At 65.6% G+C, this 25,914-nt stretch overlaps 2 protein-coding genes across 6 annotated transcripts in view; one reads left to right on the forward strand and one right to left on the reverse strand.

Moving 5' to 3' along the window:
- On the forward strand, positions 1-18,773 carry SPTB (spectrin beta, erythrocytic). 2 transcript variants are annotated; one of them, XM_040609571.1, is made up of 36 exons: positions 1-148; positions 3,676-3,873; positions 3,954-4,105; positions 4,288-4,461; positions 4,579-4,670; positions 4,753-4,833; positions 4,932-5,047; positions 5,266-5,378; positions 5,455-5,642; positions 5,727-5,844; positions 6,419-6,577; positions 6,652-6,954; positions 7,117-7,267; positions 7,358-8,225; positions 8,304-8,441; positions 8,525-9,284; positions 9,362-9,564; positions 9,651-9,741; positions 9,813-9,959; positions 10,076-10,339; positions 10,520-10,735; positions 10,822-10,911; positions 11,014-11,289; positions 11,902-12,032; positions 12,333-12,537; positions 12,618-12,992; positions 13,083-13,327; positions 13,416-13,554; positions 13,629-13,713; positions 13,806-14,002; positions 14,115-14,224; positions 14,535-14,619; positions 16,668-16,837; positions 16,917-17,090; positions 17,179-17,221; positions 17,653-18,773. In XM_040609571.1, the coding sequence occupies exons 2-36, from the start codon at positions 3,726-3,728 to the stop codon at positions 17,827-17,829; spliced, it is 6,984 nt and encodes a 2,327-aa protein (XP_040465505.1). In that variant the 5' UTR covers positions 1-148; positions 3,676-3,725; the 3' UTR covers positions 17,830-18,773. The 2 variants fall into 2 exon arrangements, with proteins under 2 accessions (XP_040465505.1, XP_040465504.1); XM_040609570.1 differs by lacking the exon at positions 1-148 and having other exon boundaries at positions 2,114-3,873.
- Positions 18,088-25,914, reverse strand: part of PLEKHG3 (pleckstrin homology and RhoGEF domain containing G3) — a 10,564-nt gene continuing 2,737 nt past the window's right edge. The window contains exons 2-18 of one of the 4 annotated variants that reach the window (XM_040609589.1): positions 24,979-25,298; positions 24,779-24,879; positions 24,618-24,687; positions 24,491-24,537; positions 24,273-24,423; positions 23,518-23,652; positions 23,245-23,427; positions 22,771-22,863; positions 22,610-22,696; positions 22,457-22,490; positions 22,266-22,373; positions 22,052-22,126; positions 21,860-21,898; positions 21,725-21,732; positions 21,426-21,611; positions 20,951-21,022; positions 18,088-20,878 (exon numbers count right to left, since the gene is read on the reverse strand). In XM_040609589.1, coding sequence (XP_040465523.1) covers positions 19,394-20,878; positions 20,951-21,022; positions 21,426-21,611; positions 21,725-21,732; positions 21,860-21,898; positions 22,052-22,126; positions 22,266-22,373; positions 22,457-22,490; positions 22,610-22,696; positions 22,771-22,863; positions 23,245-23,427; positions 23,518-23,652; positions 24,273-24,423; positions 24,491-24,537; positions 24,618-24,687; positions 24,779-24,879; positions 24,979-25,260 — 3,156 coding nt within the window. In that variant the 5' untranslated portion in view covers positions 25,261-25,298 and the 3' untranslated portion in view covers positions 18,088-19,393. Of the gene's footprint in view, positions 21,023-21,425; positions 21,612-21,724; positions 21,733-21,859; positions 21,899-22,051; positions 22,127-22,265; positions 22,374-22,456; positions 22,491-22,609; positions 22,697-22,770; positions 22,864-23,244; positions 23,428-23,517; positions 23,653-24,272; positions 24,424-24,490; positions 24,538-24,617; positions 24,688-24,778; positions 24,880-24,978; positions 25,299-25,914 lie in introns of all 4 variants that reach the window. The other 3 variants (XM_040609593.1, XM_040609588.1, XM_040609592.1) reach the window with 3 other exon arrangements.

The following is a 25,914-nucleotide window of genomic DNA, read 5'->3' on the forward strand; positions in this document are numbered from 1 at the left end:
GCCGCTGGCCCCGGGCAGGAATGTCCCTGCGCGCCCAGATAATGTTATTTATATCCCGGTGCAGGGCGGCTCCGCTCCCCCCGCCCCGCTCCGGTCCCGGCTCCGGCCCCGGGCCCGCCGCCGCTCGTCCGCCCGCCGCCCCGCGCAGGTGAGAGCCGCGGGCACCGCCGCCGGGCACCGGGATGCGCCGCCGCCAGGCACCGGAATGCGCCGCCTCCGGGGAGGGGACGGGGGACGGGGGTCGGGAGGCGCCGGTCCCCGCGGAAAAGCGGGGCGGGGGGGTGCACCGGGACGCGCTGCCCGTCCCGGGGACACCGGATTTGCGGTGCAGCCCCGAGCACCGCGGGGGCTGCGGGCGTGGAGGAAAGTTTGGGAGGGGGACCCCGCCGGGGGAGCTCAGCACCCCCGTTTTCCCGCTGCGGCGGGGAGTCTGCTGTCACCGGGTGTCCCCCGGGGCTGCGATCTCCAGCGGGGACGCGTGGCTTTGGGAAGGACGGGGCGGGCGAGCGGCGGTGACTTTCTGGGGACACCCTGGGGACACTTTCCCTGGGGTGCCAGCCCCGAGCGGGGTCCCTGCACCACTCCTGGGCGCTCCCAGCCAGGCACGTGCCAGTGGGACACGGTGGGCAAGGTGTCTCCGGAGGGGATGTGTGATGGGTCATGGTGGGGCACATTGCCTGGCCTGCCGCCACCACCAACTGGGGAAACTGGAGTTACTGGGAGGAGTTTTTCTGGCTGCTGTGCCCTTGGCCCCATCGTCCCAGCAGCAGGAGGATGCTCATGGGCGGGCATTGGGCTGGGGGAACCCCTGCCCGAACCCCAATAAGCCAAGGTGGGGGGGCAGCTGATTTCCCGGCTCCCCTTTCAGGGCGGCTTTTTGGCTTTGCACATCTCCAGCTCTCGGAGTCAGGGGATTGCAGTCCCCTTTACTCCACTGGGTTAAGCCAAGGAGGAGCGTTTGGGGAGGGTGGCAAGCAAAAGGAGACCCCTGCAACCCTGGTGGATGCCCTCATGGCCCCCCCGAGGAGCATACTGCAGCTATCGGGTGTTTTTAGGGCCCCGGCTGGTGGTTTTGGGGTAGGCGAGGAGGTGTGAGGGGCAGCTCCTAAGAAGGGAGTGGGGCTTGGCCTGGCCATGCACAGGGGAGGCCTATTTATAGCCAAAAATGTCTGTGGAGTGTCAGCACGTGTGTGTGTCACCACTCAGTGCACTGGTGGGTTAGGTGACATGGGACAGTCCTGGCACGGCTGGCATTCACACCAACTCTGGCCCTGGGGAAACCCAAACCTTCGCCCGCTGGGTGGGAGCCGTGGCCGGAGCGGGCATTGCTGGCCAGAGGAGCAGTGCCATGCCCAGGCACCCCGTGCTGTGCCGAGCAACCGTGCTGAGTGGGCCATCTGCTCCTGGCCCTGGCCCTGTGCCTGGGAGGCAGGCAGCTTTCGGGGGGCTGTGGGGGTGCCCCCCGGCTTCTGCCTCTTCCCAATGTGGCTGACCGCACCGTGAGCATGGCTGACCGCTGGCTTGGGGGAGATGCAAAATTATAGCGTTAATTGGTGAATCGAAACAGCTGGGGTGATGCCAGGCAGCAGGGCCCCCAAAGACCCGTCAGGCTGTGGGCGGAGGTGATGGGGCAGCTATTTCGGGGTGTTTTGGGGCACCCCAAGGAGCTGTCATGTGCTGGCAGGTGATGTTTCAGCAGCATGCTGCGGTGGCGAGGGCTGAGCCGGGGAAGGGGCTCGAGGGTGCCATGGGCAGCAGGCACCAAACTGCTCCCCGGCCACCCTTGGGGTGCAGGGGGGACATCACCCGGGGCTGGCAGGGGGGCTCGGCAGCGGCACAGTGCCAGCCCCTCGTGGGAAGTGCTGATTCACGGTGCTGAGCCACTGGCCGGGGAAAGCAACACTGCCTTGGCCCCGGCCACAGGATGCTGGCAGCAGGGCCGGCATCCCGGCGCTCCCGGCTTTTCTCCTGCGGAGCGGGTGGAATGGCAATCCCCAGGTGGCGGGTGCTGGTGGTGGCGTGGCTCTGCCAGACAGGGCTGTTTGGAAGGTGCCAGTGCGGCAGAGGGAGATTTAAAGGGTCAGTGAGCACCACTGCTCGAAATGCATGCTGGCGGCTCCCTTTGGCATGATCACTGCCGCCTCCTCAGATGCTCGTGGCCCCGCTGTGGTGGTGGCGGGGGGCTCAGCCAGGACTGAGGTCCCCCACCGGGCTGTGGTGTGCTGCAGAGACCTGACTCAACTCAGCACATTCAGCCCATTTGCAGTGCCTGGGCAGGGCAGCTGCAGATCCTGCGGTGTTGGGGTGGAGATCCCCGAATTTGGGCTTCCCCAGGGGTTTTCTGCGGTGGGACAGGAGGGCGAGCCCAGTGCCAGCTGTGCTGGCTGGCAGTGGCACAGAGCTAGGGCATGGAGGGCTGCAGGCCCTGCTCTTCTGCGCTCCCACATACTCCTGTGCGTGCTTGCATGGCCTTGCACGCTCTCATGCGCCGCCTTGCATGTGCTTGCGTGCATTCACATGTCCTTTTCTGTGTGTGCATGCTCCTGCATGTCCTTGCTTGCATATGTGTGCTTTTACATGCTCTGGCATGCTCCTATGTGTCCTTACTCACATGTGAATGCTATTGCATGCTTCTACATGTCCTTGCTTGCACATGCACACTCTGGTGCGCTCCTGCATGTCCTTGCTCATGTGTGCACACTTTTGCATGCTCCTTCATGCCCTTGCTCACACATGTATGCTCTGGCACGCTCCTGCATGTCCTGGCTGATGCATGCGTGTTCTTGCATACTCTGGCATGCTCCTGCATGTCCTTGCTTGCATGTGCATGCTTTTGCACGCTTCTTCGTGTCCTTGCACACTCCTGCATGCAAGCCCGCTGCTGAGCCAAGGCCCTGCCTGGGCGGCTGCGATTAGGATGCGGAGCCCAGCCCAGCCCTGCCAGCCCCGATAAAGCTTTCCAGCCCGCCAGCTGCCTGAGGGGTCCCTGGGGGGCTGGGGGACCACAGGCTGTCATGGCTTATGGGGACACAAGGGACTTAGGGGCAACCGGGATTTCCCACAGCTGCACCGGGCGCCCATGGCTGAGGGCTCCCCGCAGCCCCGGGGTGCTGGGGGGGTCCTGGCTGGGGTGCTGGCCAGAGAGGGGCCCAGCCTGGCTCCCTGCACCCCTCAGGGGCCCCAGCAGCCTTCTGCTGCCCGGCTGGGCCACCGACAGCTGCTCGCAGGCATTTTTAGATACTGGCCGTGTCCTATCTGTATCTCAAATGTCCCCGGGGGCGGGTGCCCCCCCCCGGCCAGCAGCTGTCACCCGCTTTCTGCCATGGGTGCCGGCAAAGCCCCTCCATGGCGCAGGTGTTGGGGTGGGTGTGAGCAGCACCCTCTTCTCCTGAGGGCACCCAAGGGTTGGGTGGACACCCATGGGGACCTGGCTCAGGGTGCTGGGGGTGCAGACAGGACCCAGGGCGGGAAGCACTGTCATTCGTAGCCGTGGGCACAGGAGTCTGTGCCAGCAGGGTGAGTCCCCGAGTGGGCAGCACCCGCCGGGTGCCCCCCAACACCTGGGTGAGGCTAAATCCTTCTGAGCAGCTTAACCAGCAGCTCTGAGCTGCAAATCCCCACGTGCGGCAGGGACGGCAAGCGATGCCGATGCCTGCTGCCTCTGCTCTCCCCCAGGGGCCTCTTGCCGGTAGCCGACGGCCATCCGGCCGGGGGACACTGGGACCATGACCTCGGCCAACGACTACGAGCAGCTAGAGCTGCAGCAGCAGTACAGCCGCATCAATGTCCGCTGGGACGCCTCTGACGATGAGCTGGACAACGATAACAGCTCGGCACGACTCTTTGAGCGCTCCCGCATCAAAGCCCTGGCAGGTCAGGGATGGGTCTTGGGTCCCTGTGGTCCTCCCAGGTTGTCCCTGGTGCCGGTGCCACTGTGCCTATTCTCATTGCAGACGAGCGGGAGGCTGTGCAGAAGAAAACCTTCACCAAGTGGGTGAACTCACACTTGGCTCGTGTCACCTGCCGCATCTCAGACCTCTACATGGACCTTCGGGATGGGCGGGTGCTCATCAAGCTGCTGGAGGTGCTGTCAGGGGAGCTTCTGGTAGGAGTCCCATCCAGCCGGAGACCCTGGGACCCTCGCCATGCTCCACCGAGGCTGTTGACCTTGGCATTGACTGAGGCTCCACCAGCGCTGGGGTGGCAGCAGGGGTGCAGGGGTGTCTCTGGGCAGGGGTTGGGGTGCCTGGCATGAAGGAGAGGTTGCTAAAAAATGTCATGCCTCAGCCCAAGCCCACCAAGGGACGGATGCGGATCCACTGCCTGGAGAACGTGGACAAGGCACTGCAGTTCTTGAAGGAGCAGAGGGTACACCTGGAGAACATGGGCTCCCACGACATCGTGGATGGCAACCACCGCCTCGTCCTTGGCCTCATCTGGACCATCATCCTCCGCTTCCAGGTGGGTCTGGGTGGGTGGGGGGCACCCCTTGGCTCAGCACCCCGTGGCTTATTCCCAAACAGGAGCACTCCCCCGTGGATGTCCTCTTCCAACCCTGTGATGTCCTTCTGCCCCCAGATCCAGGACATCATTGTGCAGACACAGGAGGGCCGGGAGACACGCTCAGCCAGGGATGCGCTGCTGCTCTGGTGCCAGATGAAGACAGCAGGGTAGGTGGTTGGACCCACACCCCACCATGCCAGGGACCAGGGCTGCCCAGAGGGTAATGGTGACACCCTTTCCCCATCACAGATATCCCCATGTGAACGTCACCAACTTCACCTCGAGCTGGAAGGACGGGCTGGCCTTCAATGCTCTCATCCACAGGCACAGGTAGGTGTCATGGCGGCAGGCGCTGGACATGCCAGGGTGGTGGCACTGGTGGATGTCCCATGAGCACGTCACTGCTGTCCCTCACCCTCTGTCCCCAGGCCTGAGCTGGTTGACTTCCAAAACCTGACCAAATCCAATGCCCGGCACAACCTGGAGCATGCGTTCAGCGTGGCTGAGCGGCACCTGGGCATCACCCCGCTCCTAGACCCTGAAGGTGAGGCTGCTGCTGCTGCCAAGCCTCCTGCCTCAGTTTCCCCGTTATACCCTGGGACATGCCCAGGCCCTGTGGAGGCACAGAGAGGTCTTCACCCCGTGGAAGGGGGGGCTGGGTGCAAGCAAGGGGGGACCTCATGAGGCCCATTGTCACTGGAGTGATGCCGGGGTGATGCGGGGACTGGGTCAGGACTGACACCTCTCGCTCGCACCGGGCAGATGTGTTCACAGAGAACCCCGACGAGAAGTCCATCATCACCTACGTGGTGGCCTTCTACCACTACTTCTCCAAGATGAAGGTGCTGGAGGTGGAGGGCAGGCGTCTGGGCAAGGTAGGGAATGGCAGTGAGGAGTGGGGGGTTCTGCTGGGGTGCCAGCACCCCACGCTCACTGCCAGCCCTGCCGCAGGTCATTGAGCATGCCAAGGAGACGGAGCGGATGATCGAGGGCTACGGGGGGCTGGCCTCTGACCTGCTCACCTGGATCGAGCAGACCATCGCCTCCCTCAACAGCCGCAGCTTCGCCAACTCACTGGCCGGGGTGCAGCACCAGCTGCAAGCCTTCAGCACGTACCGCACCGTGGAGAAGCCCCCCAAGTAAGCGCTCCTGAGCCCCCCGTGGCCACGCAGGGGTGTTGAGCACCTATGGGTGCCCTGGGCTGAGCGCTCTCTCTGGGGCAGGTTTCAGGAGAAGGGCAATCTGGAGGTGCTGCTCTTCACCATCCAGTCACGGATGCGAGCCAACAACCAGCGCGTCTACACCCCGCACGAGGGACGCCTGGTCTCTGACATCAACCGGGTATGGGGCCCATGCCAGCAGCCTGGCCATGTGCCGTGCTGTGCCGTGCGGACACGCGGCTGCTCCCCCAGCGCTCTGGGGGCAGCTCTTAGCCCAGTATCCCTGGGAGCTTTGCTCCCCAGGCTGTCCCAGGGCAGGGCAGGTCAGGGATGTCCCGGGGCAACTTGGGTACGTTCAGAGGCAGTTCAGGTCCTAGGGCAGGTCAGGTCTATCTCAGGACAGATTCGGTCTGGTCTAGAGCAGGTCAGGTTCATCTCCTGGGGCAAGCTGGGTCCACCCTGGGGCAGTTCAAATCCTGAGGAAGTTCAGGTCCATCTCCCAAGGCAGTTCAGGTCCATCCTGGAATGGGTCCTAGAGCAGTTCAGGTCCAATTTCTGAGGCAGTTTGGGTCCATCCCGGGACACAGCGAGCCCACCCCAGGGCAGGGCAGGTCCATTCCAGGGCAGGTTGGGTTCCTCCATCCATTCTCCCCTACCCATGAGTCACATTGGTGTTCACCAGCAAAGCAGGACTTCGGTGGTGGTGGGGTCATGGGACACAGGTGCCACCCCTGTCCAGTGCCACCTTCCCCCAGGCCTGGGAGCAGCTGGAGAAAGCGGAGCACGAGCGGGAGCTGGCGCTGCGCACCGAGCTCATCCGGCAGGAGAAGCTGGAGCAGCTGGCACGGCGCTTTGACCGCAAAGCGGCCATGCGGGAGGCCTGGCTGAGTGAGAACCAGCGCCTGGTGGCCCAGGTGAGGCTGGGGACACCCACCCGGGGAGTGGGGTACCCCACCAGAGCCTCACCGCGGGCTGTGTGTGGGGGCAGGACAACTTTGGCCAGGACTTGCCAGCCGTGGAGGCAGCCAAGAAGAAGCATGAGGCCATTGAGACAGACACGGCTGCCTACAAGGAGCGGGTGCAGGCCATCGAGGCGGTGGCGAGGGAGCTGGAGGTGGAGGGCTACCATGACATCCAGCGCATCAATGCGCGCAAGGACAACATCCTGCGGCTCTGGGAGCAGCTCCTGGAGCTGTTGGCTGCCCGACGCCAGCGCCTGGAGATGAACCTCACCCTGCAGCACCTCTTCCAGGAGATGCTCCATAGCATCGACTGGATGGATGAGGTCAAGGTGAGCTGCGCGTGCTGGGTGCCACCATGGGTGGGTGCCTTGGTCCCACCCGGCACAGTGTTGGTTGGACCCTGGTGTGGGGGTGCTGGCGGTGGCTTTTGGGTAGCAGTGGGTGCTGTCTGCTGGAGCTGGCAGTGCCTGACAGCTGGGGCTCTCCTGCAGGTGCAGCTGGCATCGCCTGAATCTGGGAAGCACCTTCTGGAAGCAGAAGAGCTGCTGCAGACGCACCGGCTGCTGGAGGGTGACATGGCCCTGCAGGCAGAGAAGACACGGGCCATCAGCGCTGCCGCTCTACGCTTTGCGGACACTGAGGGTAGGCATGCTGGGATGCCCCAGGACCATGGCATGGCTGGGGGAAGCCGGGATGCCCTGCTGATGGGTGCCCACCCTGCTCCCTGGGCAGGCTACCGTCCCTGTGACCCCAAAGTCATCCGGGATCGTGTGAGCCACCTGGAGTTGTGCCGGCGAGAGCTGCAGGTGCTGGCAGCCCGGAGGAGAGCCTTGCTGGAGCAGTCCCGCTCCCTCTGGACCTGCCTGTGGGAGCTGGATGAAGCAGAGGGCTGGATCAAGGAGCAGGAGCAGCTCTACTCCTCCCTGGACTTTGGGAAGGACCTGCCAGGCGTGCTGCTGCTCCAGCGCCGGCATGCCACCTTCGAGGCTGAGCTGCGGAGCCGGGGCAGCCGGCTGGAGCGGGCACTGGCAGCGGGCGAGGGGTTGGCACTGGCGGGCCAGGCGGCCGGGCAGCTGCGGGAGCGGGGGGCGGCGGTGCGGGTGCTGTGGGCGCAGCTGGAGGAGCTGGCAGCTTTCCGTCGCCGTGGCTTGCAGGAGGCCGAGGGCTTCTTCCAGTTCCAGGTGGACATGGAGGAGCTAGCGGAGGGGCTGCAGGATGCCCGCCGGCGGGCGGCCACCGAGGAGCTGGGTCAGGATGAGTCCCGCACCCGTGCCCTGCTGCGGCAGCACCAGGAGCTGCTGGAGGAGCTGGCGGCGGCCCAGGAGCAGCTGGATGGGCTGGCTCGGCGAGCCGAGGGCTTCCCACCGGAGCTGCGGGCCGGCCCCGAGGCGCAGAACCGGCTGGTGGCCCTGCGGGAGCTGCACGCTGAGGCAGCTGCCCTGGCCGAGCGGCGGAGCCGACAGCTGCAGGATGCCCTCAGCCTCTACACTGTCTTTGGGGAGAGCGACGCCTGCCACCTCTGGATGGGGTCCAAGGAGACCTGGCTGCAGCAGCTGGAGGTCCCTCAGGCGCTGGAGGACCTGGATGTGGCACAGCACAGGTAGGGGCTCCCGCGGTGGCGGTGCTGCTGTGCCATGTCCCCAGCTGCTGCCCCTTCTCAGCCGAGCTGTCCCCGCAGGCTGGACGGGCTGGAGCAGGAGATGGCCACCGTGGCTTCCCAGATCACTGCCGTCAACCACGCAGCCGACGGCCTGTTGGCGAGTGGGCACCCCCGCAGCCCCCAGGTTCGGCAGTGCCGGGAGCAGCTCAACGAGAGGTATGGTGGCAGGCAACACCGGGGCGAGGGGGTGACACTGGGACCGTCCCCACTGGCTGCCATCACCCATCTTTGCCCTGCAGGTGGGACCGGTTCAGGCAGCTGGTGTCGGAGCGTCGCCAGGCAGTGGGCTCAGCCCTGCGCCTCCTTAACTACTGCCTGGAGTGCGAGGAGACACGGCAATGGCTGCAGAGCAAAGCCCAGGCGGTCAAGGCCACCGCTGAGCTTGGCCGGGACCTGGCTGGCGTTCTGGCCACCCAACGCAAGCTCTATGGCATCGAGCGGGAGCTGGCGGTGGCCGAGGACCGCCTGGCCACCCTGCGCGCCCAGGCTGAACGCCTGGCTGAGGAACGGCCGGAGGCGGCCGGGGAGGTGGCCGTGCGGCTAGCAGCGACGGTGGCCGCTTGGGATGAGCTGCAGGTGGCCCTGGCGGAGCGGGCGGCCTCCCTGGGGGAAGCTGGGCAGCTCCGGAGCTTTTTGCAGGACCTGGATGACTTCCAGGCTTGGCTCTTTGGGGCTCAGAAAGCGGTGGCAGCCGCTGACGAGGTGCCGGCCTCTTTGGCCGAGGCGGAGGAGCTGCTGCAGCGGCACGAGGCTGCCCGGCGGGACGTGGAAGAGCACACAGCCGCCTTTGTCACCTTGGTGGAGACAGGGCAGCGTGTGGTGGGTGAGCAGGAGGACCCCCAGTACGAGGGGCTGCGGCAGCGCCTGCGTGGTGTGGAGGCTGGCTGGGCTGCCCTGGGCAGGATGGCGGAGGCTCGGCACCACTTCCTTGGCCAGTGCCATGGCTTCCAGGAGTTCCTCCGTGATGCCAAGCAGGCGGAGATCCTCCTCACCAACCAGGTGGGTGCCCGAGGAGGGGGGGTTCCTGGCTCATGGGCACCCTGAGGAGGTGCCGACCCCCTGTTGTGCCCCCCCAGGAGTACACGCTGGCCCACCTGGAGCTGCCCACCACGCTGGAGGGCTCGGCCACCGCCCTGCGCCGCTTCCAGGACTTCCGTGCTGGCATGGAGAGCACTGCCAAGAAGGTCCCCCAGGCGGTGGCTGGTGGCAACAAGCTGGCAGCTGAGGAGAACATCTTTGCAGAGAAGATCGCCGAGAAGTGCCAGGCCCTCCAGGAGCGGTGAGTCTGGCACAGGCTGGCTGGCGGGCAGGCAGGCAGCGCCTGGGCAGGGGACTGATGCCGCCTGTCTCTGGTCGCCCTGCCAGGCATGGGACTGTCACGGCAAAGGCAGAGGAGGCGGCGGGTTTGCTGCAGGACAACCACGAGCTGCAGAGCTTCCTGCAGAGCTGCCAGGAGGTGGGCATTCAGCACGGCCAGCGGTGCTGGGTGGTTGCCACTGGCCGAGCTCTGACACCCTTTGCCTGCAGCTCGATGCCTGGGTGGAGGAGAAGATGCTGACGGCACAGGACGCCTCCTACAGCGAAGCCCGTGGCCTCCATGGCAAGTGGCAGAAGCACCAGGCATTCATGGCCGAGCTGGCATCCAGCCAGGGCTGGCTGGAGAAGATAGAGACGGTAGGTGCCAGCACTGGTGCCTGGAAACCTCCCAGCCCCTTGGCTGGGCAGGAGGTCCCCATGCCGCCATGGAGCCACACCACGGTGGCCACCAACCTCTTTGGTGTTGCCGGCAGGAGGGGAAGGATCTGGCGAGCCGCAAGCCGCAGTACAGTGAGGTGGTGGTGCGGCGGCTAGGTGAGCTGCGCCAGCGGTGGGACAGGCTGCGCGATGCCGCCGAGGAGAAGGGCCGGCAGCTCTTTGAGGCCAACCGCTTGGCGCTGTATGCTCGGAGCTACGAGGAGCTGGAGAGCTGGCTAGGGCGGGCGGAGGAGGAGCTGCGTGCTGCTGAGCAGGCCAAGGACCTCACTGCCACCAAACTGCTGCTGAAGAGGCTGACGGTGAGTGGTGGCACTGCCGGCCGAGTGGCTGGTGAGGGCGAAGGCTGTTGGCACTTTGCCCTTTCCTTTGCGGGGAGTGGGTCTGAGGTGCCGGGTTGTGTCCCTGAATGGAGCTGGCTGGTGCCCTGGGGGTCTCCAGCCTGGCTCTGTCCCCTGGCTCACATGACTTTGCCTTGTCAGAGGCTGGAAGAGCAAGTGCGAGCGTGGATGAAGGAGCTGGAGGAGCTGCGGTGGCAGGGCCCTGCCCCTGCCCAGGATGTGCAGGAGGTTGATGAGCATGAGCAGAGGCTCCAGCAGCAATGCCTCAACCTGCTGGAGCTGCTGGAGAGGAAGAGGAAGGAGCTGGAGACTGCCAAGACCATGTATCAGCTTGCGCGGGATCTGGAGGATGAGACGGTGAGCATCCTTGTGGTGGTGGGGTCTGGTGTGCCGGGGGTACCAGCGGGTGCCGTGCACCACTCAGTGGGTGTTCTCGCCCACAGCTGTGGGTGCAGGAGCGGCTGCCCCTGGCGAGGTCGACGGAGCACGGCACCGACCTCCCAAGTGTGCAGCGCCTGGCCAAGAGGAATGAGGTGAGCCTTGGGTGCAGTGGTGGTACTCACCGACCTGGCCGATGCCTTGGGGACACCCATCCCATGGGTGAGCCCCACCATGACTGCCCACCCCGTTGGCAGACGCTGCAGAAGGAGCTGTCGGGCCATGCCCCCCGCCTGGCTGAGGTGCTGAGCCGGGGCGAGGCAGCGGTGAGCGGGGACAAGCCAAGCCCAGAGCTGGAGGCGCGGGTGCGGGAGCTGCAGGGGCTGTGGGTGACGCTGCAGGAGGAGGCGGCCGCCCGGCAGCAGCGCCTGCGGGAAGCTGGCGAGGCCCAGCAGTACTACCTGGATGCCAGTGAGGCTGAGGCCTGGATCAGTGAGCAGGAGCTCTTCATGGGAGCTGAGGAGAAGCCAAAGGTGAGGGTGGCTCTGTGTGGTGCCCCCATGTCTTGCAGGGGTGCTGGGCTGTGCCATGCTGGTGCATTCTATGTCAACCCAGACAGTGCCGTGCTGTTATCATCCAGTACTACGGTGTGTCATGCCGTTACATACCATCCCATGCCATGCTGTGCTGTTATATGCCATCCATCCCATCACATGCCATCCAACGGCAATTACATGCCATGTCATGCTGTGCTATAACACACTGTCCATCCTATGCCATTACGCAGCATCCCATACCATGCCATCCATGCCACCCTTTGTTATGCCATTATAGGTCATCCCATGCCATGCCTTGTCATTACGTGGCATGCTGTGCCATTACTGATCACCCTATGCTATGCCATGCTTGGCCATTGCAATCCATCCCATGCTAAGCATCGCATGCCTTGGCCGTTACATGCTGTCCTGTGCCAAGCCATGCCGTTACACGCCATGCCATTCCATACCCCACCGAGCTCACCATTGCTCCCTGCTGCATCGGATGGAGGCAGGACATGCCCATAGGGTGGGTGCTGGGGCTGGACCCCGATCCCTCTCCCTCGGCCATGCCCAGTGCTGAGGGCGCTAGTGTCTGCCATGCCACAGGATGAGGAGAGCAGCTTGGTGATGCTGAAGAGACACGTCCGACAGCAGCGGTCCATTGAGGACTATGGCCAAACCATCAAGGAGCTGGCGGGGAGGGCTCAGCAGCTGCTCTCTGCCGGCCACCCTGAGGGGTAGGTGCCACCGGTGTGTGTCCCCTGTCCCTCAGGGCAGCCCCGTGTCCTCAGCACTCGGGTGTGTGGATGGTTGGGCTGGAGCTCCGGCAGGGCTGGCTGCCCTGGCGTCTTGCTCTGCCTCGCTGGCATGGCCCCAGCTGTGGCAGGGAGGTGGTGGCAGAGGGACATGGGGAGCACAGAGCGAGTCGTGTCTCCCCCCCCCACCCCCAAAAAAAAAACCCAGCTGGCAACACAGGCAGGTCAGGGGCATCTTTTCCCGGGTGAGAACTGGGGTGTCTGTGTGCCGGGGCCGCGCAGGGAGCAGATCATCCGGCTGCAGGGCCAGGTGGACAAGCACTACGCGGGGCTGAAGGAGGCGGCCGAGGAGCGCCGCCGGCGCCTGGAGAACATGTCCCACCTCTTCCAGCTGAAGCGGGAGGAGGAAGACCTGGAGCAGTGGATCGCGGAGCGTGATGTGGTTGCCTCCTCCCAGGAGATGGGGCAGGACCTGGACCATGTCACGGTGAGGGTGCCAGTGCTGGGGAGGCGTGGAGGTGTGCAGTTTCGGGGAGGGCAAACTTGACTCTTCTCTCCCCTGTGCAGCTCCTGCGGGATAAGTTTCGGGAGTTTGCACGAGAGACAGGCAGTGTGGGGCAGGAACGTGTGGACCGGGTGAACCTGGCCATCGAGGGCCTCATTGACGCCGGGCATGCAGAGGCGGCCACCATGGCTGAATGGAAAGACGGGCTGAATGAGAGCTGGGCTGACCTCTTGGAGCTGATTGACACCCGCATGCAGCTCCTCGCTGCCTCCTACGATCTGCACAAGTACTTCTACGACGGTGCCGAGCTGCTGGCCCTCATCGCTGCCCGGCACCAGGAGCTGCCCCAGGACCTGGGCGAGGACGCTGGCACAGTGGAGGCTTTCCACCGCATGCACAGCGCCTTCGAGCGCGACCTCCATCTGCTGGAGACGCAGGTGAGGCTGCCTCCCGAAGCTGCCGGGGATGCCTGGCACTGCCGCCACCGGCACTCAGCATCCCTCGCGCTCTCTGGCTCCGCCGGGCAGGTGCAGCAGTTTCGGGAGACGGCAGCACGCCTGCAGACTGCCTACGCCGGGGAGAAGGCAGCGGGCATCCAGGAGCAGGAGCAGGAGGTGGCGCGAGCCCTGCGGGCACTGCTGGAGGCATGCAGCGGACGCCGGGCCCGGCTGGTGGACACAGCCGACAAGCATCGCTTTTTTGGCATGGCACGGGACCTACTCTCCTGGATGGAGAGCACTGTCCGGCAGATCGAGACGCAGGAGAAACCCAGGTATGGCTGCCTCCAGTGGGTGTCCGGTGCCATTTGCTGGGACCCAGTGCCAATGTCACCACTGATGCTGGCACCTCTCTGTCTCCAGGGATGTCTCCTCGGTGGAGTTGCTCATGAAGTATCACCAGGGCATCAGGGCTGAGGTGGACGCCCGGAGCAAGAGCTTCTCCACCTGTCTTGAGCTGGGCAAGAAGCTGCTGCATCGCAAGCACCAGGACTCACCCGAGGTGAGGGCAGCCAGAGCTGGGGGGCAGCAGGGACGGTGCCACCAGGGCCACCGCATGACAGTGTCCCCTCGTAGATCAAGGCAAAGCTGGTGGAGCTGGTGGAGAAGAGAAAGGCCATGATGGAAATGTGGGAGCAGCGCTGGGACCGGCTGCGGCTGTGTGAGTGTGTCCGTGGGGTCTGGGGAGGACCGTGGCTTGTCCAGGGAGCCAATGGTGGTAGGGGGCTGAGCACTGCCTGTCCTTGCCCATAGTGCTGGAGGTGTGCCAGTTCTCCCGGGATGCTTCAGTGGCCGAGTCATGGCTCATGGCGCAGGAACCCTACCTGGCCAGCAGCGACTATGGGCAGACAGTGGACGCAGTGGAGAAGCTGCTCAAGCGGCATGAGGCTTTCGAAAAGTCCTCAGCCACCTGGGAGGAGCGTATCGCCGCCCTGAGGAAGCTGACGACGGTGAGGAAGACTCAGGGTGGGACATGGCCGGTCCTGGCTCATGTCTACCTGCCCTGCCTCAGTTTCCCCACCCCATGTTCCCCTTTAACGCCTTCACCTCCTTCCCTGGCAGCTGGAGCTCCTGGGTGGGCGGACGCTGCGTGAGGGGTTGGCACGGGACGAGGCAGCACACCCCCAGGCTCCTGACTACTGCCTGGATCTGGACGGGGAGCTGGAGGCCGGGTAAGACGTGCCAGCACCATCCCCTGGCAGCTTTGGCAGCATCCTGGGCAGAGGCAGCCCGTGGCACTTGCCTGGCGCATGGGCATCCCTCTTCTCAAAGCATTAAGGGTTTTTTAGCAATCTGCCCTTTCAGAGCAGTAAATGCAGGCGAAGAGCAGGGATGAAGGTCGAGCCCCACCATGCTGGGGCTTTCATCCCTTGCGGGGACAGGAGAGCAGCAGCCAGCCCGGGTCCCTGTGGGACCACGGCTGTGTGTCCCCAGCGAGCTGGCTGGGACAGGCATGCTGAGCAGGCTGCCTCCCTGCCACAGGTCTGAAGAGGAGGAGGAGGAGGAGAAGAGGAAGGGCAGGAGCACACGGGATGCCTCTCCATCTGCCACCGACGGACCAGAGCCGGTCAGTTCTTGAATTTAGCTTTCTCCTTCCCTGGCAGCAAAAAGTCTCCCTGCATGTCCCACAGGCTCCTGGCAGACCCCGTGACCGTGATCGTGACAGTGTCGTGCTGCCGGCTCCCCGCACCCCCAGCCCTTGCCTCGTTCCTTGCCTTGTTCCTTGCCTTGAGTTGAATAAATGCTAAATAACCCCCAAAAGGCCGGGTGGGCACACAGGCACTACACCTTCCCCTTCACCCCCACTCCTGGGGCGGCCGGGGGGCCCCCTGTGGCAGCTTGGAGCATCCCTGCCCCCCATGACCGGGCTCAGGCCAGCTGTCAAAGGCTGGCACCTGTGGGTGCATGGGTGTTTCGGGGATCGGCGCAGCAGCCGGAGCTGGAGTGTCTGCTCTGGGACGGGCAGGTCCCGGCCACCATCCTCTGCTGTCAGCAAGGCAGCGTGCATTCCGGGAGAGACCCCCGGGGACACCGCGTGGCCCCGGCACCATGGCACCCAGCTGGGAATGGGGCCAGCTCTGCCCTGGCATGGAGGGGACATCGGGCAGCACTGCCTACGGACACACAGCAGCAGCGTTCCTGGCTGGCCGTGCTCACGTCAGCCCTGCAGCACACGTGGCCCTTGGGACATTGTCATCACCCCCCCGCGGGGATGTCACCCTGTGGGGCATTGTTACCCCAAGAGACATCGTCACCCTGTGAGGCACCATCACCCTACAAGGCATCAGAACCCTGTGGGGCATCATTACCCCAAACAGCATCATCACCCTGCGAAGCATCACCCCCCCCCCAGGGCACTGCCACCCTTGGGGCACTGTCACCCTGTGTGCCGTCCACCCTGCGCTAGCTGCCAGCCTCTCTACTCCCCCTGCCTGTTCTGCCTGCCCAGGGACAGGGTTGCTTTCTGGTTGCTCTGCCTGCTTGGGGACAGGAACCCCTTCTGCCTCTTCTGCCTGCCTGGGGACACTGGCATCTTCTGGCTCCCTGGGGACACTATCCATCTTTGCCTGCCTGGGGACACTGGCATCTTCTGGCTCCTTGGGGACAGGGTCACCCTCTGCCTGCTTGGGGACACTGGCATCTTCTGGCTCCCTGGGGACACTATCCATCTTTGCCTGCCTGGGGACACTGGCATCTTCTGGCTCCTTGGGGACAGGGTCACCCTCTGCCTGCTTGGGGACACTGGCATCTTCTGGCTCCCGGGGGACAAGATCACTTTTGCCTGCCTAGGGACAGCATCCTTGAGTACCTACTCGGGGACAAAATCACTTCTGCCTGCTGGGGGACGCCAGCATCTTCTGGCTCCTTGAAGTCCCTGCATGGGGACACAGCCATGTTCACCTGCCTGGGGACAGGACCCCCTCTGCCTGCTCGAGGACATGATCCATCTCTGCCTGCCTGCTTGGGGACACTGTCACACCTGGATGCCAGGGACAGCATCCCTCTCGGCAGGGCACTCCGCAGGACCCTGTGGTGCTGGCAGACACGGCTGTGTGGCACTGGGGCCATCTGTGGGCACAAGAGGAGAGGACAGGCACCCTGGGGTCCCTGCACCCATTGGCCGAGCCCCTCCTGTGGCACCCAGCCCCTGGCCAGGCACCCTGCTCACCAGGCACCATGGCCCCTGACCAGACCCCATCTGCCTGCTGACACCCTCGCTGTCCCCAAGCCCCCTTGGTTGGAGGTGACACTGGGGTGGCTCCTGGGGCTGCTTGCCTGCCTTGGCTTAACTTCATCACTCCAAATCTGGGGGGCTCTGGCACCGTCCTGAGCCCAAGGTGCGGGTCCCAGGGCAGGACTGCATCCCAGCTGCTCACTGGGGTCATCCCAGTAGCCACTGGCTCCCATGTCCTGGAGCTGGTGGGTCACTGGCACTGAGAGCTGGGGGTGACCGACCCCCAGCTGGCACCCCCCGGCTTGGGGACTGAGTCCCCCACTGGGGACAGGGACCCGCCACATGCGGGATGCCACCTTAGGAGGGGACAGCACCTCAGGGTGTGGTTTTTGGTGGCGATGGTGACCCCGTGGTGTAACAGGGCTGTTGCTTTGCGGCAGCTGGTGCGGATGACAGGCGATGAGGAGCCAGCATCGCCGAGCCCGTGGCCACCGCGGGAGGAGCCAGAGGAGCCGGCCACATTGCCGGCCCGTACCTGCAGCATCCAGCTGGAGGGCTACCTCGGCCGCAAGCACGACCTGGAGGCAGCCACCAAGCGGGCATCCAACCGGTAGGCACGGCGGTGGCCACGGTGGCAGCACCGGGGGGCATGGGTGCGTGCCAGGCTGATGGCGCTGCTGTGGTGGCAGGTCGTGGAGCACACGGTACTGCGTGCTGCGGGGTGGCCAGCTCGCCTTCTTCAAGGATGCCAAGAGCCGGGCGCTGGGGCTGCCCTGCCACGGCGAGGAGCCCCTGGGGCTGCGGGATGCCCTCTGTGAGGTGGCTGCTGGCTACAAGAAGAAGAAGCACGTCTTCAAACTCAGGTAGGGCGCCAGGTTGGCACAGCACAGTGCGGCATGGCACATCACGGAGGTGGCACGCATCTCATTGGCACCTGCGCTCTGTCCCCAGGCTCAGTAACGGCAGCGAGTGGCTTTTCCATGGCAAGGATGAGGTGAGGGGTGTCCTGGAGGGACACGGGGTGACTGGTGGTGCCTGGGGAGACACGGTGGGGTTGGAGATGGCCAGGGGACATGGGGGTGGCCAGAGATGCCCAGGGGACAAGGGGATGGCCAGAGATGTCCAAGGGGACAGAGGGTGGCTGGTGCTACCCAGGGGACACCAGGGTGGCCAGAGGTGCCCAGGGGGTACCAGTAGTGCCAGCGGACACACTAGGTGACCTGTAGTGCTCAGTGCCACACAGGGTGGCTGGCAGTGCCCACGGGGCCGCCAGGGGTGCCATGAGGACATGGTGAAGGGCAGGCAGTGCCTGTGGTGCTATGGAGGGCTGGGGAGGATGTGGGGCATCTGGCATCACGCCGGGGGCCACAGGAAGGTGATGGGGGGCCAGGGGAGCTCCCCCTGAGCCCATGCCCGTGCCCACAGGAGGAGCTGCAGGCCTGGCTGCAGGGGCTGAGCACAGCAATAAACGAGTGCCGGAGTAGCCGGGGGAAGGCGCAGAGCCTGCCCCTGCCCCTGCCCCCTGCCCCGGCACCCCCCGAGCCTCCCCTGCCCCGCAAGGACAAGGAGAAACGGTTCAGCTTCTTCCCAAAAAAGAAATAACCCCCCCGGGGTGGGGTTGGGCACCCTGCACCCCAGGGACCTGTCTCACCAGCGGTGCCCACTGCCATGTGTGCATAGGGACCTGTATGTGCATGTCTCTATACGTACAGCCAGGGCTATAGGGGCAGCTGCCTGGCATCATGCGCGTGCAGGAGCCGTACAGCCCCGCTGTGGGCACCCCTCACCTCTGTGAGCACACGCGTGGGCCCACATCATGTATACGTGTAGCGGCACATATACGAACGGGCACAGCCCATGTGCGTTGAACACGTGCCTGTGTGCACATGTGTATATATATATATTTGTATTTATATATACATACATTTCCATGCTTAAGGGTATGCACACACCCATGTGGAGGTGAACACACATGTATATGTACGTCCCTGTGGGCGCCCTCCGTGCACATGTCTGTGTGGATGGGCCCCTCCAGGCGTGTGCACCCAGGGCTGCCCCCTTGCACAGGGGTGCACAGCAGCCCCGTGCACACACATGTCCCTGCACGCACACGTGTGCACACGTGTGTCCCTGCATGCAGGTGCACCCACCCCTCCATGCGCACGGCCACACGCGTGCATGCCCCCCACCCGGCACCCAGCACCCACACATGGGGCTGTTGTGGGTCCCCCCCGCCCTCCCCAAGCCATAACGCGCCCCCCCCCACCCCCCACCCCCAGCAGCACGTGGGTGCAGAAGGGGGCACCCCTGGCCCCCACAGGCACCAACCAAAGAGCATCAGCATGTGGGCACGGGGTGGCACCACTTGCCCCCAACCCCCTCCCACAGCCACCACCCTGTGCCCCTGCCGCACTGCTGGGGGGGCGGGGGGCCCCCCTGCACCCTGCGGCCAGGCTAAGCCACCCTGGGGGGAGTGCAGGCGACCAGAGAGGAACTTTTGGTTCGGTTTGGTTTTTGTTTTTTTTCTAATAAAGATGTGAAAGCGAGCTGGGTGCAGTGCTGGGTGCTGGGGTGTGTGTGTGGGGTGCCCCTGCTCCTGGACACATTGGAGGTTCATGGGGTGGCCCTTCTCCTGTGGGCTGGTGGGCCATGGGGTGCCCCTGTTCCTAGGTGAGCTGGAGGGGCATGGGGTGGCCCTTCTTCCAGGTAGGTTGGAGGTCCCCAGGGTGCTGCTCCTCCTGAGAGAGCTGGGGGATCCATGGGGTGCCCCTGCTCTGGGGCAGGTTGAGGGTCCCCAGGGTGTTCCTTCTCCCAGGTGAGCTGGAGGTCCATGGGGTGCCCCTGCTCCTGGGCGGGTTGAAGGTCCCAAGGGTGCTCCTTCTCCTGGGCAGGCTGGGGGTCCATAGGGTGCCCCTTTTTCCAGGTAGGTTGGAAGTCTACAAGGTGCTCCTTCTGAGTGAGCTGGGGGTCCATGGGTGCCTCTGCTTCTAGGCGAGCTGGGGGACTATGGGATGCCCCTTCTTCCAGGTAGGTTGGCGGTCCCCAGGGTGCTCCTCCTCTCAAGTGAGCTGGGGGTCCACGGGTGCCCCTTCTTCCAGGTAGGTTGGTCCACAGGGTGCTCTTTCTTCTGGGGGTCTGTGGGACACCCCTTCTCCCCGTCACCCACCTAGCTGGCGGCATCAAGGGTCTGAAATTTCTGCCGCAGGTCCCTGACGAGGCCGTGGCGGGGGGGCTCAGGGGTGTCGAGGGGCTCGGGGCAGCGCCGCCGGTACTCCTCAGAGGCCTGGTAGGCTTTGCAGCGCTCCACCACCGCCTTCAAGCAGATCTTCTCCCGGGTGGTGGGCGAGCGGATCTGCACGTAGGTGGGGGGCTCAGCAGGCGCCGGCAGCTGCTCCAGCACCAGCACCCGCTGCCCGGGACCCAGGGGAGCCTCCGCTGCCACCCACAGCGCCCCGTCACTGCTGTGCCGTGCCGGCGCTGGCTCAGGGGTGCTGGGACCCCCGCCCGCCTCGGCGCTCCGGCTCCGGCCGCTGCCTCGCTCCTTCTCGGCTGGCCGGCCGCCCCGGCACGGCCCGTCAGGTGCCGAGCGGCTGCGGCTCACCGGTGGGGGCCGTGGGGCACCAAAACGGGCACGAAGCTCCCGCACATCAGGCCAGGTGAAGGGCTCGGTATTGCCAGGGCTGGAGGGACTGCGGGGGACACCCGAGGAGGGGGCCACCGCCAGCCCCCCATGGCGTGGCACACCCACCGAGGGGGTGCCGGTGCACAGGTCCCCCTCCTCTGGCTGTGCTGGGGGGCATCGGGCACCGGCACGGCGGCTCTTGATGCGGAGGCTGTACTGCCGTGCCAGCTGGTACACCTTGGTGCCAGGGTGCGGGGGGGTCAGCAGCAGCCTCGGTGGTGGCCCAGCCGGCAGCCCCTCACCCCCGGCGCCCAGGTCGTCCTCCTCCAGGATGAGCAGCGGCTCGGGGGGCTGCAGCTCAAGGGGCTGCAGCCCGTTCTCCTGGCACGGCTCTTCTGGCGATGCCTCGGGCCCCTCTGGCGCTGGCTGGGCGGGGGGCTCAGAGGCTGCCGGGGGCCGGGGGAGGCCGTTGAGGCGGCAGATGGAGCTTCGCACCAGTCCCTTGGGGATGAAGGAGAGGCTCTCGCGGCGGCGCACGCTGAAGCTGGCGTCCTGGTGCTCGGCGTGCCCGTAGTAGCTCTTAATCTTGTCAAGGAGCAGGCGGTCCCGGCTGGAGAGTAGTGACTCCCGACGGGCTCCGGCCAGGGGCTCGGGTGAAGGGACGGTGCTGCGGGACCCCCCGGGCTCCCCGGCCTCGAGTGGGGGGGCACCATCCAGGCTGAGCGCGCTGCCGCTGCGGCTGGCCGGCCGCCCCTCCAGCGCCAGGCTGCTGCGGCGGGAGAAGCTGCCGCCACCACCGAAGCGCTCCGCGATGACGCTGGCCTGGTCCAGCACCGAGGGGGGCAGGATGCTGCTGGCAGCTCCTTCTTCCTCCTCCTCCTCCTCCTCCTCACTGCTCAGCCCCTGCAAATCCTCTGCAGCGCGCTCCGGCTCCCGCTCCCCGCCAGGCAGCACCGGTGCCGGGGTCCCCGCCGAGGAGGGGGCTTCAGGTGCCCCTGGCCCCTCGGGGTGCTCCCCGGTGCTGCTGGCCTGCGGAGGGGCAGGCAGGTGGGTGCTGGGTCCCTCGGGACTCCCCGGCAGGAGCTGCAGGGCTGCACTGACCTTCTCGCAGCTCCCTGGCCCCCAGCTGCTTGGCCGCTTGGGTCCCTCCAGCGCCAGTGGGTGCCCCCCAGCCTGGGCAAGAGCAAGCGGGGGGTGTCATGGGCTGGGGAGCACCCGGCTGCTCGAAGCAGGACCGCTGCCAGAGGTAAGCCCCAGCCAAACTCATGGCTGAGGACACCACAGCGTTCCCAGGAGCAACATGGGGTACCCCAGGAGTGATGCGGGGTGTTTTGGGAGCAATATGGGGGTGCCCCAGAAGAGATGCAGCCTCCCCTCCGAGTAACATGGGGTGCCCAGAAATGATGCTGGGTGCCCTGGGAGTGACATGGGGTGCCCCAGAAGTAACAGGGTGCCCTGCAAGCAACATGAGGTACCCTAGGAATGATGCTGGGTGCCCCAGGAGTGATGGGAGGTGCCCAGGGTAGCACTATGCAGTAGGTACCCTCTGTGGGGTTTGGGGGGCTGGGGTGGGTACCTGCTCCTCCTGGGGCTCTGGCAGGTCCACAGCGCCAGGCAGCTCCTCCTGGCATTCCTTGTCTAAAGCCTCTTCTTCGTCTTCCTCCTCCTCTTCCTCCTCCACCACACCTTCAGTCACTGCCCAGGTTCTGGGGTGCTGGGGGGGCTCCCCCGCCTCCAGGAGAGCCCCGTCGCTGTCAGCGTGCTACTCGGGGGCGAGTGTCAGGCTCAGGGTCCTGTTCTCTCTACTCCTGGCAAGTAGCGTGCCAGGGCTAGGGGGCCCCGGGCACCCCAACCCACCCTGTGCCCCAGCATTACCTTCAGCCCTGCCAGAAAAGCAGAAAAAAGAGAGAAAAGTAGAGGTTGGGGGGGCAGCGGCACCCCAGAGTGCCTCCCCCAGCCCTCGGACCTCCTCTGCCCACCCCACCGGTGCCAGCAGCCGTGCCAGCTCACCTTGCTCACCCAGCTGCCGCAGGATCTCTTTGGCAGGCTCTGCAGGGAGAAGTTGGGCATCCAAATCAGGTGATGGTAGCGTCCCCCAGCCCACCCATCACTCGTGTCTCCCAGCCCACCTATCCCCAACCCACCAGTATCCCCAGCCTCCCCACCCTGGCTGGGGTCCTCACTCCCTGCATGCATCTGCACCTGACTGCCTGCGCCCCGTGTGCCCGTGCAGCCGGTCTGGCAGTGTCTCCGCACGGTCCCGGTGCTGGAAGGGCTCTGCGGGCACAGGGACGCCCATCAGCACGAGCACCCAGTGCCCACCACCCCGACGGGCATCGGTGCGACCCAGCCATGGTGTCACCCCGGGGCAGGGTCGGCAGCGGTGGTGGGGACGCTGGGGACGTGCGGCTCTCACCGGACTGCCGGCGGCCCTGGCGCAGCTCAGCAGCGGGGTCAGCCAGGGGCTGGCAGGACCAGCTCTTCTTCAGGTGCTCGGGGCTGCAGCGGGGCAGGCGCGGGGGGTCTGAGGGGACAAGGGGTGATGCTGAGGGCTGGGGGGGACAGGCGAGGGCAGGGAGGGGACCGTGGGGCGGCAGTGGCACTCACAGAACAAGTCCATCTCCAGGATGGCTTCCTTAGCCTGGGGGGGAAGGAGGACGGAGAGAAACAGGGGGTGAAGCTGGGGTGCAGCTGCCCCCTCCTTGCTATGCTGGGGGGGGCCCTGGTGCCAGCACAGCACCCATCCTGCTCTGCCCTCACCTTCTGGGGGATGATGGCGTGATGGTTCTCCAGGATGAGCCGCTTGATGTGATGGGTCCACACGCGTTTCTCCTCCACACTTTTGGCCTGGGGCAGGACAGGGAGGGTGGTGGGGTTGGGCAGGGGTTCCCCAGGGTGACCCCCACCCTGTGCCCCCCTACCTGCAGGCTGTGCTGCTGCTTGCCATGCTTGTAGTGAGCCAGGCTGAAGCAAAGCGAGTCCCGTGTGCTCTCGATCAGCATCAGCGAGGAGCACTGAAGGCAGAGGCCATCAGCCCTCCATCCCCAGCACCCCCCAGACCCCTTACCAGCACCCACCCTGGTACCCCCCCATCCCCAGCACCTGCCAGGGTCCCCATCCCTCCCCAGCACACTGCAGTCTCCCCCATCCCCAGCACACCCTGGACACCCATTCTGACACCTATTTGGCTCATCATCCTTAGCACCCACCCTGGTCCACCCCATCCCCAGCACCCACCGAGCTCCCCATTCCTTGCACGCACCCTGGTCCCCTCCATCCCCAACACACTCCGGACCCCCATCCTAGCACTCACCCTGGTCCCCCCCATCCCTGGCACCCATCAGACTCCCCCATCCCCAGCACCCACCCTGGTCCCCTCCATGCCCAGCACCCACCGGGATGTGGCTCTTGTAGACATAGTGGTCACCACGGCGCTTGGTGATGAGGAGGGTCTTGTCGAAGAGGAAGACGGCGCGCTCGTGGCGCACCCGCTGCACCCGAAAGGTGCCCTCCAGCACCAGCTCCCCATAGCTGGTCAGGTCCGGTCCCTTCCAGCCTAGCAGAAGCGACTGGATCTCCTGCGTGAGTGCCCCGGGATGGGTGCATCAGGACACCCACCACCACGGTGGTGCCCATCCAGTGCCGCCCACAACACTGCTGGTGCCCACCTGCTGGCGGATGGCGTGTTCGTGCTTGCGCTTCATGTCGTTGATGTACCAGGCGACACAGGTCATGGTGTCAATGGCCTCCAGCACCACCTCGTAGTCGTCCCCTGACTTGTGCTCAAAGTGCTTGGCGATCTCCTGCCAGCAAAGGACGCGGCATCGGGGGAGATGTGGTGGTGTGCCATACCAGGGGGCTAGGCTGTGCCAGGTGCCCGTGCCATGCCAGGTGTGTGCGCTGTGCCAGGGAAATGTGCCATGCTGGGTGCCCATGCCATGCCAGGGAACCAGGCTGTGCCAGGGAAATGTGCCATGCCAAGCACCCATGCCACGCTGGGGAACCAGGCTGTGCCAGAGATGTGTGCTGTGCCATGCCAGGGGACCAGGCTGTGCCAGGGAAACGTGCTGTGCCAGGTACCTGGACTTTGCCAGGGAACATGCTGTGCTGGGGAACCAAGCTGTGCCAAGTGCCTGTGCCACATCAGCTGCCTAAACTGTGCCAGGAACTCCTGCTCTGCCACTTCCCCATGCCACGCCACACACCTGGCCTGTGCCAGGCACCTATGCCCTGCCAGGTGCCCATGCCAGACCAGGCACCCAGACTGTGCCATATGCCATGCCATGCACCCACCGCACACCAGGCGCCGGTACCCTGCTGGGTGCCCATGCCATGCCATGTCCCCGTGCCACACCAGGCACTCACATCACACCAGGCACCGGTACCCTGCCGGGTGCCCATGCCGCGCCACATGCCGGCTCACCTGGAGCAGCAGGTGGTACTTGAGGATCCTCTGGACGGGCTTGAGCAGGTAGGCACCGAGGGGCAGCGCGTGCCGCAGCCGCTCCTGGCACTCACGGAGGAACCGGGCCTGGGGCTTGCTCCTCATGCACTCGGCCAGCGCCGCCACCGAGCTGCGGGCAGGGAGCAGGATCAGCCCCCTGCCCAGCCCCCTGCCCAGCCAGGCCCCCCCCAACTCACCTGGGGTAGTTGTTGCAGTACTGGGTGTAGATGGCAAACTCCTGGCTCTGCGGGCAGGGGGAGCACGGTGAGAGCCTGGCACGGCCCTGTGCCCCCCGCCAGTGCCCCCCGCCATGCCCACCCTTACCCGGGTGACGAAGCAGACAGCCACGGCCACGGGGTCATTGGCGCAGCTCTCCAGGTTTTGCAGCAGGGTGCTAGGGGGGACAGAGGGGATGGGATGACAACAGCCCCCCCAGCTGTGGGACTGGCTGTGCCCCCCCCACCCGCGGCACAGGGAGCACCCACCTGCTGAGCTCGTAAATGTCCTCGATGTTGCCGAAAAGCGCGCTGACCTGCTCCGGCCGCAGCACTGGCTCCTCCGCATCGATAATCTTGCCCAGGTAACCCTGCCGGGCACCCATGGGTGGTGGCGGCACTGGTGCAACCAGCCAGGCCACCCCCAAACCCCATCTGAGGGGTGTCCCGTGTCCCTCCCCAGCACTCACCTCCACGATGCTGCGCAGGTCACGGGCGTAGGTGCGCTCCGACTCCACAATCTCCAGCACCACCCGCCCCAGGTAGCTGGGCTCGGCCCCGGGGCCACCAAAAGGTGCCAGGGGGTGCCCGCCACGGCCACCCGGCCACCCCCCGGGGGAAGCGTTGTTGTTGCTGTTGCACAGCCCCTCAGCCCACGGCTCGGCCCCGCCGCCAGCCGGCTCCTCCATGGCGTGGCCGGGCTCCAGCACCGGGCTCAGGGCAGGGTGCTGCAGGCAGGCGGGCACCGGCATGCCGGCATCCCTCAGCACTGGCGGGGCGCAGGACGGGTCTGGAAGGGGGGAGAGCAGCATGGTTAGGGGGGTGTGGAGACCCCCCTGCAAAGAGCCCCCGAGGTTGACCTGATGGCCAAACACTTCAGGCCAGGGTGGTGCCAGCACCCCTCAACCCCAAAAATCCCCGGCTACGGAACAGCCGAGGCAGGATACAGCCTGGCCGGATGCTGGCACAGCCCAACAAGGCCCCCCACCCGCCAGGGCCCTGAGAATTAGGGGTTCACCCCCTCCCTTGCCCCAGAGCCAGGTGATGCACTCCAGGAGCCAGAGACCATGCTCCAGGAGGAAGAGGCTCCCCGGTGGGACCAACGCCATCGCCATGCCGAGCCCCCACCCGCTGGCACCCCGCTGTGCGTCACTGCCACGCCTGTGGGACACCTTCCCGGTAGAGCAGAGTGCTGGCCCGCCCTTCCGGACCACCGGTGCCGCCGGCTACTCCCCTACGGCACCAGGATCCTCCTGTGCCACCGAAACCGCGCGGTGCCACCGATCCAGTTGGGGCACCCAAAAACCAGCCGCCAGCAGCAAAGCGTGCCAGAGCGGCAAGGGCTCACCGCTGCGCTGTTTGGCAGAGGGACAGTTTGCAGCAGGGCACCGAGCCCGCTCACCCCA

Source organism: Falco naumanni, chromosome 10 (genome assembly GCF_017639655.2).
Source record: "Falco naumanni isolate bFalNau1 chromosome 10, bFalNau1.pat, whole genome shotgun sequence".
NCBI classification, from domain to species: Eukaryota; Metazoa; Chordata; class Aves; order Falconiformes; family Falconidae; genus Falco; species Falco naumanni.